At 37.6% G+C, this 17,533-nt stretch overlaps 1 protein-coding gene across 1 annotated transcript in view; it reads right to left on the minus strand.

The window, feature by feature from the left end:
* Positions 1-1,250: 1,250 nt before the first annotated feature.
* The window catches only part of LOC138430925 (A disintegrin and metallopeptidase domain 3-like), a 100,793-nt gene continuing 84,510 nt past the window's right edge, over positions 1,251-17,533 (minus strand). The window contains exons 17-20 of the mRNA XM_069572947.2: positions 17,204-17,290; positions 11,559-11,688; positions 7,494-7,656; positions 1,251-1,299 (exon numbers count right to left, since the gene is read on the minus strand). Of these exons, the coding sequence (XP_069429048.2) occupies positions 1,251-1,299; positions 7,494-7,656; positions 11,559-11,688; positions 17,204-17,290 (429 nt within the window). The remainder of the gene's footprint in view (positions 1,300-7,493; positions 7,657-11,558; positions 11,689-17,203; positions 17,291-17,533) is intronic.

Here is a 17,533-nt window from a genome sequence, read left to right on the forward strand (position 1 = left end):
GTGGGCTTTTAATATAACTTGCTGAGAGAAGAGGTAGAGGCTACTCTAGGCAGAAATAAGACTACTTTACTTTGAGGCTACGAGTTATGAATATTTTCTTTGGTGGCAGAAAAGGAAATAAGATCCAATGACTTTACTCTCCATCATGGTCACATATGGCAGCTAAGTAAAGAGATGAACTTGTGATCTCATTCTTAGATGAGTTTCTGATTCTGTTCCTTTACTCCCAGTGATGTCTAATATGTGAAATATCATATATCATGATTTCTATATGCATTTGGTTTAGGAATACGAACAGTATATACAGAAGCCTTCTTTATCTCATCTTATTGTAAAGAATTATTCTTCTGCCTTGGAGGGTGAGTGCCTTTTAGCATTTGCCTGGCATCTACTAGGTCCTCAATAAATGTACATACCATTCCCATCCCCAGTCTTATATCAGAAAATATGTGGCAAAACTGTGGAGTTCTTAAGAGTTTTAGGACTTTTCTGTGGCTCAGATGGTAAAGAATCCACCTGTAATGCAAGAGACCTGGGCTTGATTCTTGGGTAGGGAACACCCGGGAGAGGGGAATGGCTAGCCCTCCAGTATTCTTGCCTGGAGATTTCCAAGGACAGAAGAGCCTGGCAGGCTACAGTCCATGGGGTCGCAAAGAGTTGGAGACAACTGAGTGACTAACACTTTCACTTTTAAGAGTTTCAGCCCTGGAATATGATTATCTTAATCTCAAACTCAAAAACTTCCTACCATTCCATACACATGGGGAATTACTTACATGCTTTATATCTGTTTTCTTATTTCTAAAACAAGGAGACCAATAACCAGGGACTCAATGAGGAAGAAATACAAGTGTTGGGAGACAATGTGTATAAAACTCTCATTTAGACAATCTGTTAACGCAGATTGGTGTCTTAAATACACCAAACAAATACACGATTGCTCATAAATATTTTAAGAATGCATTTTAAATCCCTTTAAAGTCATTTCTTTTTACAAAAATTGTGGCTAATGAATCTGGACAATGCGAGTTAACATGAAACGTTTCTATAGAAGTATAAGGTAATATCAACACGAAATGCTGTTTTAGTCTTTTAGTATATGATAGTAATGACTAGATATCAAAATGATGAACTCATTGGAAACAGTAAATGGAAATAATATATTTCCTATATTGAAGTACTGTTAAAATATTTTTAATATATTTAATGAATTATATCATTTTGTCAATAATGATCATTTTACTTCAACTTTACCTGTAAGACTGACTGCTGTTACTACTGCTGATTTCTGATAGAGATCTGTATGAAAGAAATAGAATTGTTTTAAGGTTAGGAAACACTGTAATCTTAAATGAACTCAAGAAAACAAAAATAGCTAGACTTTTACTAATTATTCAGTTAATATGTACCAATATCCACTTTTCTTCCTATATCCCATTAAGGAATCATATATCTTACTGGGGTACATTTACCAATGGTAGCCTAACTTTAAAATATGTTAAACTTAATTTTGTGAATGATTTAAAGAATTATCTAAAATCTTATTTGCTTTTTACATGCAGCTTCCCAGTTTTCCTAGCACCATTTGTTGAAGAGACTGTCTTTTCTCCATTGTATATTCTTGCTTCTTTTGTTGTAGATTACTTGACCATAGGTGCATGGGTTTATTACAAGGCTTTGTATCCTGTTCCACTGATCTGTATTTCTATTTTTGTGCCAGTACCATATTGTTCTGCTGACTATAGCTTTGTAGTATAATCTGAAGTCAGGAAGCCTGATTTCTTCAGCTCTATTTTTCCTTCTCAAGATTGTTTTGGCTATTTGGGGTCTTTTGTGTCTCCATACAAATTTTAAGGTTTTCTTGTTTTAGTTCTGTGAAAAATGTCACAGAAAATTTGATAGAGATTGCACAGAATCTATAGACTGCTTTAGTATAATTTTGACAATATTGACTTTCCCAATTCATAAACATGGTATGTTTTTACATCTGTTTCTGTTTTCTTCAATTTCTTTCATTAGCATCTCATAGTTTCAGTATAGGTCATTTGTCTCCTTAAATAGGTTTATTCTTAGGTATTTTATGTTTGTGATGTGATAGTAAATGAAATTGCTTCTTGAATTTTTCTTTCTGATCTTTCGTTGTTAGTGTATATAAATGCAAGAGATTTCTGTGTATTAATTTTGTAACTTGCAACTTTAACAGATTCATTGATGAGCTCCAGTAGTTTTCTGGTGGCATCTTTAAAATCTATGTAGAGTATCAGGTCATCTGCAAACAGTGACGATTTAACTTCTTGCTTTCCAATTGCTAAATCACTTCAGTCATGTCCGACTCTGTGCGACCCCATAGACGGCAGCCCACCAGGCTCCCTCATCCCCGGGATTCTCCAGGCAAGAACACTGGAGTGGGTTGCATTTCCTTCTCCAATGCATGAAAGTGACAAGTAAAAGTGAGGTCGCTCAGTTGTGTCCGACTCTTCACGACCCCATGGAATGCCTCCGCCCATGGGATTTTCCAGGCAAGAGTACTGGAGTGGAGTGCCATAGCCTTCTCCAACTAGGATTCCCTTTATTTCTTTTTCTTCTCTGATTGCCGTAGCTAGAACTCCCAAAACTGTTAAATAAAAGTGGTGACAGTGGACATCCTTGTCTTCCTCCTGATCTTAGAGGAAAGGCTTTCAGCTTTTAACCACTGAGTATGATGTTAGCTGTAAGTTTGTCATATATGGCCTTTATTATTTTGAGATATGTTCCCCCTATCCCAACTTTCTGGAGAGTTTTTATCATAAATGGTGTTGAGTTTGTCAAAAGCTTTTGTGGCATATATTGAGATGAGCATATGGCTTTTATTCTTTGCTTTGTTAATATGGTACATCACACTGATTGATTTGTACATATTTTTCCTTATAGCGGGCTTCCCTGGTGGCTCAGAGGTTAAAGCATCTGCCTGCAATGCGGGAGACTTTCCCTATAGCACTATTTACAACAGCAAAGATATGGATACAACCTAAATATCCATCAACAGAAAAATGGATAAAGAAAATGTGGAACATATATACAACGGAATATTTTACTCAGCCATCAAAAAGAAAGAAATAAAGTGATTTGCTGTGTTTTGGATGGACCTAGAGATTGTCATCTTATGTGAAGTAAGTCAGACAGAGAAGGAAAAATATTGTATGACATCTTTTAAGTTCAGTATCTAAATGAACTTATTTACAAACAGAAACAGACTTACAGACTCAGAGAGTGAACTTATGGCTTCCAGGGGGGAAGGATGAGGGGGAAGCTTAGATAGGGAGTTTGGGATGAATACGTACACACTGGATATGGATGTGTACACACATATTTAATATGGATAACCAACTAGGTCCTACTGTATAGCACATTGAGCTCTGCTCAATGTAATGTGGCAGCCTGGATGGGAGGGGAGTTTGGGGGCGAATAGACACATACATATGTATGGCCGAGTCCCTTTGCTGTCTAGCTGAAACTATTACAACATTGTTAATCTGCTATATTCCAACATAAAATAAAAAGTTTAAAACTAATATGTTAAGTATTTTAAAAATTTCAAAGTTAAATCCATCTATTACTTTTCTCTATGTTATCTACATAGAAGACAGGGTGAAATATTAAAATATCTATGATAATGCTTCTCCAAAGTTAAAGACAATTTACACATTAATTCTTAAATTATCATGACTTCGATTATATTATTTCTATCAAATAACTATGTGAATAGTCATCTCAGTTCTGTTAATGAGCTCCTTAATGAGGCCTCTCTTTCAGTTATGTCTATTTACACTTTGTGGTATTCACACGGCCTCCATTTTCCCTTTGGCTCCTATACACACTCAGTTCTTGTTGAAGAGTAATATTATGGTGTAGTTTCCTTGTAATGGCTATAGTTCTTTGGCTACAGATGGTAAAAATCAGGTTTGAACAGCCAATTTGGGATTATAAATCCTGACAGGACACTTGTTTAAACTAGATACACTTGCACAGCTATTTCTGTCTGTTGATGTCTCTTAACTAACAGATACTGGTTTTGAGAGGTTATTAGGATTTTTACTTGAAAATGAAACTAGAATGGTTGAGAGAGGTACTCTGGGCCATGTGTAAGCAGAGTAGTTCTTTTGGAGAGAATGAACATAGACAAAAAGAGATGATGTCAATCATAAAAGCCTTTGGGTGATGGAGAGAATGACCAAGTTCACAGCCATCCAGTTCCTTACTACCCTTTTGCGTTTCAGCCCTACATCATTTACTGCCCTTATAGCCCTGAAACAATTGACTGATGCTTTTAAAACTTAGGCAGATTTTGTTATTTATGGTCAGTGATATCTAAGTATACCATTTCTTCCAGAAGTCAGGTTCAGCTTTGCAAGTATTCAGATTTTTCAAACGTGTCTTAAATAAGAGCCCAGGAAGACTTATGCCAAATATCATTCAATTAAATCATTTATAATAATTGAATGATTATATAAATGTCCATGTGAATCATGCAGAATACTGCCCTGAATTTACTGGTTGCTGCTAACTTGTTCATAACTAAGATTAACTTACTTGGTAAGCAGAGGTGCTGATAGAAATTTTATATCATTTTATCTCCAATAAACATATGAGAAACAAAAATGATTTACTTTGCAATGAAGGAACGAGACCCAATCTTTACACTTACTTCTGCATTCTCGTCGTCCTAAATATTTACTAAGCAAATTGTGAACAGTATTTGTGCTACAGTAAAGAAAAAGCTGTATGAATGTGAAATAAGGTCAGACAGAGAAAGACAATGTATGATCCCATTTATACGTAGATTGAGAAAACCAAAACAAACAAACAAAAACCTCTTAAATGCAGAGAACAAATTGGTGTTGCCATATGTAATGGATTGGAGTGAGGATGAGCAAAACGGGTAAGTAAGTTCAAAAGGTACAACCTCTATATAAAAAAATAAATGTCATGGGGATGTAATGGACAGCATGCTGACTATAGCCAGTAATAACTAACTGCATATATGAAACTTTCTAAAGGAGTAGATCTTAAAAGTCCTCATCAGGAGGAAAACAAAAAATTTGCAACTATGTATAATAAATGTTAACTAGACTTACTATGATCATTTTACATTATATACAAAGTATTATACACATGAAACTAATATCATATAAGGTAATTATACCTCATTTTTTAAAAAGAAGCAATTAAATTTTGTTCCAGAAAAAGAAAAAAAACTGAGCAAGTACCTTAACTCTAATTTCAGAAACACATGAGCAATATTAATTTCATGTAACATAGGCCAAGTCCTTTATATGTGCTTTCCCTCACTCTTTGTGATCTTATATTTTCTCACCTTCCCCGTATTCTATGCTGCCCCGTCTCTATTTGGGGTCATTCAGTTTAGTTCAGCCTCTCAGTCATGTCCAAATCTTTGCGACCTCATGGACTTCAGGCTTCCCTCTCCATCACCAATTCCAATTCATTGTCACTGGCCCCATGTATTCTATGCTGCCCCATCTCTATTTCTCGTCTCTGGCCCCATATTCTGTGCTGCCCCATCTCTATTCATCGTTCAATTCAGTTCAGCTGCTCAGTCGTGTCCGAATCTTTGCGACCCCATGAACGGCAGCACGCCAAGCCTCTCTGTCCATCATCAATTCCCGGGGTTTACCCAAACTCATGTCCATTGAGTTGGTGATGCCATCCAGCCATCCCATCCTCTGTCGTCCCCTTCTCCTTCCACCCCCAATCTTTCCCAGCATCAGGGTCTTTTCAAATGAGTCAGCTCTTTACATTGGGTGGCCAAAGTATTGGAGTTTCAGCTTCAACATCAGTCCCTCCAATGAACGCCCAGGACTGATCTCCTTTAGGAGGGACTGGTTGGATCTCCTTGCAGAGCAAGGGTCTCTCAAGAGTCTTCTCCAACACCACAGTTCAAAAGCATCAATTCTATTGTGCTCAGCTTTCTTCACAGTCCAACTCTCACATCCATACATGACTACTGAAAAAATCACAGCCTTAACTAGATGGACCTTTCTTGACAAAGTAATGTCTCTGCTTTTTAATATGCTCTCTAAGTTGGTCATAACATTCCTTCCAAGAAGTAAGCGTCTTTTAATTTCATGGCTGCAATCACCATCTGCAGTGATTTTGGAGTGCACCCCCCCAAAAATAATGTCAGCCACTGTTTCCCCATCTATTGCCATGAAGTCATGGGACAGGATGCCATGATCTAAGTTTTCTGAATGTTGAGCTTAAGCCAACTTTTTCACTCTCCTCTTTCACTTTCATCAAGAAGCTCTTTAGTTCCTCTTCACTCATAAGGAAGGTGTCATCTGCATATCTGGGCTTATTGATATTTCTCCCAGCAATCTTGATTCCAGCTTGTGCTTCTTCTAGCCCAGCGTTTCTCGTGATGTACTCTGCATATAAGTTAAATAAGGAGGTTGACAATATACAGCCTTGACGTACTCCTTTTCCTATTAGGAACCAGTCTGCTGCTCCATGTCCAGTTCTAACTGTTGCTTCCTGACCTGCATACAGGTTTCTCAAGAGGCAGGTCAGGTGGTCTGGTATTCCCATCTCTTTCAGAATTTTCCACAGTTTATTGTGATCCACACAGTCAAAGGCTTTGGCATAGTCAATAAAGCAGAAATAGATATTTTTCTAGAACTCTTTTACCTTCCAGCATATTCTAGCTGCTTCGCACCACCAAATGTCAAGACAAGGCAAATGGGGTTGCTTAGGAAGTAGACAGCGCCGTCTAAAGCAATTATAGCCAACATGATGTTCTACTAGAAAGATACTGCGGATTTACTGAGTAAATTCAGTTGTTCCTGGGCGTATGTGGGCATGAGGGATACCCATGTGCCTTAAGTTTGAAAAAAAATCTGGTATATTTGTAAACATTTGGTAGAATTATAAGCATTATCAGTGACTTATAAGCCTCCATTAGGTGGCTCAAAGGGTAAAGAATCTGCCTGCAGTGCAGGAGTGAAAGTGAAAGTCGCTCAGTCATGTCTGACTCAGAGAGTTCATGGAATTTTCCAGGCCAGAGTACTGGTGTGGGTAGCCTTTCCCTTCTCCAGGGGGTCTTCCCAACCCAGGGATCAAATCCAGGTCTCCAGCATTGCAGGCGAATTCTTTACTAGCTGAGCCACAAGGGAAGCCCTTGGTGCTGGAGATGCCTGTTCAGTTCCCTGGGTTGGGAAGATCCCCTGGAGGAGGGCATGGCAAATCACTCCAGTATTCCTGCCAGGAGAATCCCCATCGAAAGAGGAGCCTGGCAGGCTACAGTCCATGGGGTCCAAAGAGTCTGACACGACTGAGAGACTAAGAATGCACACACACACACACACACACACACACACACACACACACACAAGCATTACACCAATCTATAGGAGTCCCTATTTAAAATATTCTGAATAACACATGAATTTTCTCATAAAGCCTTTCAAATATTAAATATAAAAAACAATGCGTTTACTTACTCCCTACTTAGTGTTCCCTCTTTGTTCCAAAATATCTTCATTTTATTCCATTTAAGAGCAACGATAGCCATTAAAATGAAGAAAGGTAAGAAGACGTAGAAACTTATCATCAGGTTCTTTTTTTGAGAGGCACGATGTCGTTTTATCAAGGCTGCAGTTTTAGCTGAAGACATAACAATATCTTTTAACTTTTAAAAAATGATACATATCATTTTAGTAATTTGAATTATAAAATTTTGCAATTCAAATAATATAATCATAGAATAAATACATTTAAACTTAAAAGTGCTTCCCAGACTTCTTTGTCGATACCCCAAAGTGCATTATATATTTCTTTTAAATATATATAATTTAATCTTTATATGTATATTTAATATTTATGTGTTACATTCTAATTTATTTCATTCTATCATCCTATCATATTCCTGTCATACTGCACTGCTACTTAGAATATATTAGGTTGATATTACCATCTAACAGATTCTTCTATTTAAAATAAAGAGCAAAAAAAAAAAAAAAAAAGCTCCCCTGGAGAAAGGAATGGCTACCCACTTCAGTACTCTTGCCTGGGAAATCCCATGGACACAGGAGCCTGGCAGGCTCCATGGTGTTGCAAAAAGTCAGACACGACTCAGCAGCTAACACTAACACTCTTGCTCTCAGCGTGGATTTTCTAGTTTCAAGTCACCCTTAGGGGAACTGCCTCATTTTGCACTGCTTTGTGTAAAAATAAAGACTAGTATTTAAGACGAAAAAAAAATTATTTTAAAAATTATTTAGTGAAAATTACAGATATAACTGAGGCTAATTAAAAAGAAACAGTAATAGTAGATGAGGTTAAATTTACATAACAAATGTAAAAAGTGATATAGTTTTAATTTTGATTGCATTAATTTAAAAAGTTGATATTCCCATTGGTATTATAAAGATATTGCATAAAACTAGAAAAGTAAATCTATGGCCAATTGGTCCAAATAAGCAAAAGGAACAAACCAGAAAATTAAAATTAAAAAAATATAAATCAAGCAATCAGAATTACCACCAAACCAATTATGATGATATTGTGTATTTTCATGGACATATTCAATTGTCTAAATCTTTGTGAACCCATGGACTGTAGTCTGCCAGGTTGTTTTGTCCATTGAATTTTTCAGGCAAGAATACTGGAGTGGGTTGCCATTCCCTTCTCAGTGGATCTTCCCCTCTCGTGGATCGAAGCCACATCTCTTGCATCTCCTGCACTGGCAGGTGGATTCTTTACCACTGCACCATCTCATGATATTAAGTGTAAACAAATTTAATGCCCTCTCAAAACAACAAGAGAATCTGTGCCACTGAAACACAGGTACAGTCCAATTATATGTTGATTCAAAGTAATTTACCAAGCTGCTGTATATCACAGGGAGCTCAGCTCGGGCCTCTGTGATGACCTAGAAGGGTGGAGATGAGAGGGAAGCTCAAGAGGGAAGAGATATATGTATACTGACCCATATGGTTGTACAGCAAAAACTAACACAACATTGGAAAGCAATTATAAATCACAGCAGGATCCTCTATGATCCACCTCCCAGAATTCTGGAAATAAAAGCAAAAATAAACAAATGGGATCTAATTAAAATTAAAAGCTTCTGCACAACAAAGGAAAATATAAGCAAGGTGAAAAGACAGCCTTCTGAATGGGAGAAAATAATAGCAAATGAAACAACTGACAAACAACTAATCTCAAACATATACAAGCAACTTATGCAGCTCAGCTCCAGAAAAATAAATGACCCAATCAAAAAATGGGCCAAAGAACTAAACAGACATTTCTCCAAAGAAGACATACGGATGGCTAACAAACACATGAAAAGATGCTCAACATCACTCATTATTAGAGCAATGCAAATCAAAACCACAATGAGGTACCACTTCACACCAGTCAGAATGGCTGCGATCCAAAAATCTGCAAGCAATAAATGCTGGAGAGGGTGTGGAGGAAAGGGAACCCTCCTACACTGTTGGTGGGAATGCAAACTAGTACAGCCACTATGGAGAACAGTGTGGAGATTCCTTAAAAAATTGCAAATAGAACTACCGTATGACCCAGCAATCCCACTACTGGGCATACACACCGAGGAAACCAGAATTGAAACAGAAAAGTGTACCCCAATGTTCATTGCAGCACTGTTTATAATGGCCAGGACATGGAAACAACCTAGATGTCCATCAGCAGATGAATGGATAAGAAAGCTGTGGTACATATACACAGTGGAGTATTACTCCACCATTAAAAAGAATTCATTTGAATCAGTTCTGATGAGATGGATGAAACTGGAGCCGATTATACAGAGTGAAGTAAGCCAGAAAGAAAAACACCAATACAGTATACTAACACATATATATGGAATTTAGAAAGATGGCAATGACGACCCTGTATGTAAGACAGGAAAAAAGACACAGATGTGTATAACGGACTTTTGGACTCAGAGGGAGAGGGAGAGGGTGGGATGATTTGGGAGAATGGCATTCTAACATATATACTATCATGTAAGAATTGAATCGCCAGTCTATGTCTGACGCAGGATACAGCATGCTTGGGGCTGGTGCATGGGGAAGACCCACAGAGATGTTATGGGGAGGGAGGTGGGGTGGGGGTTCATGTTTGGGAACGCATGTAAGAATTAAAGATTTTAAAATTAAAAAAATAAAAAACTAAAAAAAATAAAAATAAATAAATTTAAAAAAATGAATTTAAAACATCTGGTTTTCAATAACTTTTGTATATGAATCCAAATTTTATTTTCCCGTGTGTAGCATGGCATTTTAAATACCTTGCAATACCAAACAAGCAAAAAAAAAACAAAACAAACAACAACAACAACAACAAAAAAAAAACAAAAAAATCTTTTAACGTATATGCAGAGTACATCATGCAAAATGCTGGGCTGGATGAATCACAAGTTGGAGTCAAGAATCTCTCTAACTGGGAGAAATATCAACAAGCTCACCTATGCAGATGATACCACTCCAACAGCAGAAAGTGAAGAGGAACTAAAGAGCCTCTTGATGAGAGTGAAAGGAGAGAGTAAAAAAGTTGGCTTAAATCTCAACATTCAGAAAACAAAGATCATGGCATCTGGTCCTATCACTTCATGCCAAACAGAAGGGGAAAAAGTGGTAACAGTGACAGATTTTCTTTCTTTGGCTCCAAAATCACTGGGGATGGTGACAGCAGCCATGAAATTGAAAGATACTTGATCCTTGGAAGGAAAGTTATGACACACCTAGGCAGGGTATAAGAAAGCAGAGACATCGATTTGCTGACAAAGGTACATCTAGTCAAGACAATTGTTTTTCCAGTTGTCATGTACGGATATGAGAGTTGGACCATAAAGATGGCTGAGTGCTGAAGAATTGATGCTTTCAAGTTGTGGTGCTGGAGGAGACTCTTGAGAGTCCCTTGGACAGCAAGGAGATCAAACCAGTCAATCCTAAAGGAAATCAACCCTGAATATTCACTGGAAGGACTGATGCTGAAGTTCCAATACTTTGGCCACCTGATGTGAAGAGTCTACTCATTGGAAAAGACTCTGATGCTGGGAAAGATTGAAGGCAAAAGAAGGGGGAGACACAAGATGAGATGGTTGGATGCCATTACTGACTCAGTGGACATGAATGTGAGCAAACGCTAGGAGATAGTGAAGGACAGGGAAGTCTGGCAGTGATGCAGTTCATGGGATCACGTGAGTCAAATGTAATTTAGTGACTGAACTGCAACAAACCTAGAAAACCGCTGTATAAATCAAAAAATTTGGGAAACCATGGTTAAAATTAAGATGACACATTAAATGTTCATGGCTAGATTTGAGTTAAAAGCACATACAACATTTTGATTGATAACATGATCTATAGGTGTGCTATTTATAATAGCACTACAAAGTGACCGTTTAAATTAGGTAAAATAAAATGAAAATGTTGGTTCCTTAATTGCATTCTCCGCATGTCCAGTGCTCAATAGCCACATAGACAGTGGGGCTGTAAGGATACAGAAGGCTCTGTTGGAGCAGTGATTTAGTTACTAACATTCCTCCTCCATCTCCTCTATATTCCAAAATCCATCATCGATACTTCCTCCTGGTGATGAGCTGAATTCCGCACAATTTGGGGGCACATATCCAGCATCACATTGACAATGTAGGCGAGAATTGCAAACCTTGAATGAAACAAAAATAAAGAAGACCATTTTATATGTCATATAAAAATTAAATGGATTAGTATTGATTGTGAGCCAAAGCAAATGATTAAAGTAATGCAATTTGTTATGTTACAGGCTGTTTTTACTTTAATGTGGAAAATAATTATAAAGATAAAATGCAATGCAAGAAATGTCAATTCAATGCTTTTTATTTTATTTTTTAAAATATAAATTTATTTATTTTAATTGGAGATTAATTACTTTACAATATTGTATTAGTTTTGCCTAGAGGGTTTCTCTAATTTATCTCTTCAATAAAAGTAGACAACATTCTTGATACACCTGAAAATATATAACTGTGTCTTCTAAAAAAACATAGAAATTATGAAGCTAAAAATTATAGCAGAAGTTGAAATTTATTATGAACTGTACCAGATATTTTATAAAACTGTTGTAAGAGTCAACTTTTACAAAACATGGGGAGAAATCTAAAGGGTGAAGCTTACTTATTCAGGTACAGTCGGAAAAATTGATTTTGCTAGAAAATAGGAAGGCTAGGTGGCTTCCCTGGTAGCTCAGCTGATAAAGAATCCACCTGCAATGCAGGAGATCCTGGTTCAATTTTTTAGGTTGGGGGGATCCCCTGGAGAAGGGATAGGCTATCCACTCTAGTATTCTTGGGCTTCCCTGGTAGCTCAGATGGTAAAGAATTTGGCCTGCAATGCGGCAGACCTGGGTTCAATCCCTGGGTTGGGAAGATCCTCTGGAGGAGGTCATGGCAACTCACTCCAGTATTCTTGCCTGCATAAGCCCCAAGGACAGAGGAGCCTGGCAGGCTATGGTCCATGGGGTCGCAAAGAGTCGGACACGACTGAGCGACTAAGCACAGCACAGCACAGGAAGGCTACAATATATTTATAAATATGACCTTACGGATGAATCAAAAGATGGGTCAGAAGCAGAATAAGGAATCTAGGGATAAGTTCAAGCAAAATTAAATTGAAATTAAACAATAAAGGAATGGAACATAAAAGAAACTGTAAATAACAGGATGTGTAAATAGGAAGTAAATTTTGATACAAGACACACAGATCAATTTTTCCAGGATTATTATAGAAAATATGAAGCATCAAGATAATGGGAGATACTAACTACCCTTTTGAAGCTAAACACATATTTAGAAAATCCTAAATAGGGCACAGAATTTCTATAATTCAGGTGATGATTTCACAATGGCTAGACAAATAAAAGTGCAAATGGAAAATGTGACCAGACACACTGAAATGCTATTATTAATTAAAAAAATGAAAATTAGCAATAAATTCAGCATGTTAGAAGATATTAGTAAACTAAGAAGCCCATCTGGCCTGAATTAGAAGAAATGTTTTCACTCCTGATAGGTGCAGAAAAACTGATATAATATTTCCTGAAGACAGGCAATATTTATTAAAATTCAAATTATGCATATATTTGGCCCATCAGATATCAATGCAATCAATTTATGAAATCAAATAACTCTGCAAAGTGAATGTACAGCAGCGTCCACTGTACCACTATTTACAACAGTTAAATAAAAATTCAGTAGTATACAAAAGTCCATCAGTGAATGACTTCAAATACAGAAAGAACCATAGAGAAAAATAAACTGAAGTCACTGATCTGAGACAGATTTCAATGGACAAAGATCTCTGCTGTTAAAAATATATTAGATTATGAGTAATGTGTAATAGAAATAAAGTTTGTGAGTGTTTTGTATATATCAGTTATCAGTTCAGTTCAGCTCAGTTCAATCACTCATCCATGTTCAGCCCCATGGACTGCAACACACCAGGCTTCTCTGTCCTTCACCAATACCTGGAGCTTGCTCAAACTCATGTCCATCGAGTTGGTGATGCCTTCCAACCCTCTCATCCTCTGTCATCCCCTTCTTCTGCCTTCAATCTTTCCCAGCATCAGAGTCATGCACTCAATTATAAGCAGTATTTATATTTCTGTATACATATATAAATATATGTATATACTAACTCCAAAAAGAATGAAAAGATGGAGCCAAAGCAAAAACAACACCCAGCTGTGGATGTGACTGGTGATGGAAGTAAAGTCCGATGCTATAAAGAGTAATATTGCATAAGAACTTGTCCATGAATCAAGGCAACTTGGAAGTTGTCAAATAGGAGACAGCAAGAGAGAACGTTGACATTTTAAGAATCAGTGAACTAAAATAGACTGGAATGGGTGAATTTAACCCAGATGACCATTATACCTACTACCGTGGGCAAGAATCACTTAGAAGAAATGGAGTAGCCATCATAGTCAACAAAGAGTCTGAAATGCAGTACTTGGATGCAGTCTCAAGAATGACAGGATGATCTCTGTTTGTTTCCAAGGTGAACCGTTCAGTACCACAGTAATCCAAGTCTATGTCCCAATGAGTGATGCTGAAGAAGCTTAAGTTGAACAGTTCTGTGAAGACCTACAAGACCTTCTAGAACTAACACTGAAAAAAGATGTCCTTTTCATTATAGGGGACTGGAATGCAAAAGAAAGGAGTCAAGAAATACCTGGGGTAATGGGAAAATTTGGCCTTGGAATGAAGCAGAATGAAGCAGGACAAAGGCTAAGAGAGTTTTGCCAAGAGATTGCACAGGTCATAGCAAACACCCTCTTCCAACAACACAAGAGAAGACTCTACACATGGACATCACCAGATGGTCAATACCAAAACCAGATTGATTATATTCTTTGCATACAAAGATGGAAAAGCTCTATAAAGCCAGCAAAAACAAGACGGGGAGCTGACTGTGGCTGAGATCATGAGCTCCTTATTGCCAAATTCAGACTGAAATTGAAGAAAGTGGAGAAAACCATTAGACCATTCAGGTATGACCTAAATCAAATCCCTTATGATTGTACAAGGGAAGAGACAAATAGATTCAGGGGATTAGACTGAGAGACAAGAGTGCCCAAAGAACTATGGATGAAGGCTCCTTACATTGTACAGGAGGCAGTGATCAAGACAATCCCGAAGAAAAAGAAATGCAAAAATGCACAATGATTGTCTGAGGAGGCCTTACAAGTATCTGAGAAAAGAAGAGAAGCTAAAGGCAAAGGAGAAAGGGAAAGATATACCCATTTGAATACAGAGTGCCAAAGAATAACAAGGAGAAGTAAGAGAGCCTTCCTCAGTGATCAGTGCAAAGAAATAGAGGAAAACAATGGAATGTGAAAGACTAGAGATCTTTTCAAGAAAATTAGAGATGCTAAGAGAACATTTCATGTAAAGATGGGCTCCATGAAGGACAGAAATGGTATGGACCTGACAGAAGCAGAAGATATTAAGAAAAGTGGCAAGAATACACAGAAGAACTATACAAAAAAGATCTTCACGACTGAGATAATCACGATGGTGTGATCACTCACCTAGAGACAGACATCCTGGAATGTGAAGTCAAGTGGGCCTTAGGAAGCATCACTATGAACAAAGCTAGTGGAGGTGATGGAATTCCAGTTGAGCTATTTCAAATCCTAAAAGACGATACTGTGAAAGTGCTGCACTTAATATGCCAGCAAATTTGGAAAACTCAGCAGTGGCCACAAGAATGGAAAAGGTGAGTTTTCACTCCAGTTCCAAAGAAAGGCAATGCCAAAGAATGCTCAAACTACCACAAAATTGAACTCATCTCACACCTTAGCAAGAGCAATGGCAACCTACTCCAGTACTCTTGCCTGGAAAATCCCATGGATGGAGGAACCTGCTGGGCTACAGTCCATGAGGTCTCTAAGAGTCAGACACGAATGAGTGACTTCACTTTCCCTTTTCACTTTCATGCATTGGAGAAGGAAATGGCAACCCACTCCTGTGTTCTTGCCTGGAGAATTCCAAGGACGGGGAGCCTGGTGGGCTGCCATCTATGGGGTCGCACAGAGTCAGACATGACTGAAGCGACTTAGCAGTAGCAGCACACCCTAGTAAAGTAATGCTCAAAATTCTCTAAGCTAGGCTTCAACAGTACATGAACTGTGAACTTCCAAAGTTCAACCTCGATTTAGAAAGGCAGAGGAACCAGAGATCAAATTACCAACATTCGTTGGATCACTGAGAAAGCAAGAGTGTTCCAGAAAAACATCTATTTCTGCTTTATTGACTATGCCAAAGCCTTTGATATGTGAATCACAATGAATTGTGGAAAATTCTTCAAGAGATGGGGAAACCAGAACAGCTGACCTGCCTCCGGAGAAATCTGTATGCAGGTCAAGATAGCAACAGTTAGAAATGGACATGGAACAACACACAGGTTCCAAGTTGGGAAAGGAGTATGTCAACACTGTATATTGTCACCATGCTTATTTAACTTATATGCAGAGTACCTCATGACAAATGCTGGACTGGATGAAGCACAAGCTGGAGTCAATATCACCAGGAGAAATATCAATAACCTCACATATGCAGATGACACCACGCTTATGGCAGAAAATGAAGAGGAACTAAAAAGTCTCTTGATGAAAGTGAAAGAGGAGAGTGAAAAAGTTGGGTTAAAGCTTAACATTCAGAAACGAAGATCATGGCACCTGGTCCCATCACTTCATGGCAAGTAGATGGGGAAACTGGAAATAGTGTCAGACTTTATTTTTTGGGGGGGCTCCAAAATCACTGCAGATGGTGATTGCAGCCATGAAATTAAAAGATGCTTGCTCCTTGGAAGAAAAGTTATGACCATCTTAGACAGCATATTAAAAAGCAGAGACATTACTTTGCCAACAAAGGAGCATCTAGTCAAATCTATGATTTTAGTAGTAGTCATGTATGGATATGAGAGTTAGACTATAAAGAAAGCTGAGGGCAGAAGAATTGATGCTTTTGAGCTGTGATGTTGGAGAAGACTCTTGAGAGTCCTTTGGACTGCAAGGGGATCCAGTTCATCCTAAAGGAGATCAGTACTGAATGTTCATTGGAAGAACTGATGTTAAAGCTGAAACTCCAATACTTTGGCCACCTAATGCGAAGAACTGATTCACTGGAGAAGACCCAGATGCTAACAAGGATTGAACGTGGGAGGTGAAGGGGATGACAGAGGGTGAGATGGTTGCATGGCATCACTGACTCAATGGATATGAGTTTGAGTAAACTCTGGGAGTTGGTGATGGACAGGCAGGCCTGGCATGCCGCAGTCCTTGGGGTCACAAAGAGTTGGACATGACTGAGTGACTGATCTGAACTGAACTGATATAGATGTAACACTAAATATATCTATTTCCAAAAGTATGCAGTCTCTATCCAACATTATAATAGCTTATGTTTCATATTGCATTTCTGTACAAAGTTTAAAAGTTTTTAACTCATGAAGTGTGCAATGATCTGATAGAATACATAGAACATGTACACATGTATAAATAATGAAATTTGGTTTCTACATTTGACTGAAATTCTCCAAAGAAATTTCCACATCCATAAATCTGAAGCTTATTATTATCTTGTAAAATGTTATGATATGTATTTTAAAACTATACATAAAATAGAGTAACAATTACATACCCCATGTCCTTTACATTGGATAAGTGAGTCACAATGTTGATACTGATCGTATTCATGAAGTAACTTGCAATTTCCGTGCTGACAAAACTAAAATGATGAAACAACCATCAACTTTAAAGTCAGGAATTCATTAACTGTACTTAGTATAAGAAATTTGATATACAATATGATATATACTTAGGATGAACTTGAATTTTGTAACATCGACTCATTCTAATAAAAAACTTGAAGTCAAAATGGTACATTATTACTTTATCAAACATCAAGTTTTTACAATAAGATATTGCTTCCATTCGGAGAAGGCAATGGCACCCCACTCCAGTACTCTTG

This window comes from Ovis canadensis, chromosome 26 (genome assembly GCF_042477335.2).
Source record: "Ovis canadensis isolate MfBH-ARS-UI-01 breed Bighorn chromosome 26, ARS-UI_OviCan_v2, whole genome shotgun sequence".
NCBI classification, from domain to species: Eukaryota; Metazoa; Chordata; class Mammalia; order Artiodactyla; family Bovidae; genus Ovis; species Ovis canadensis.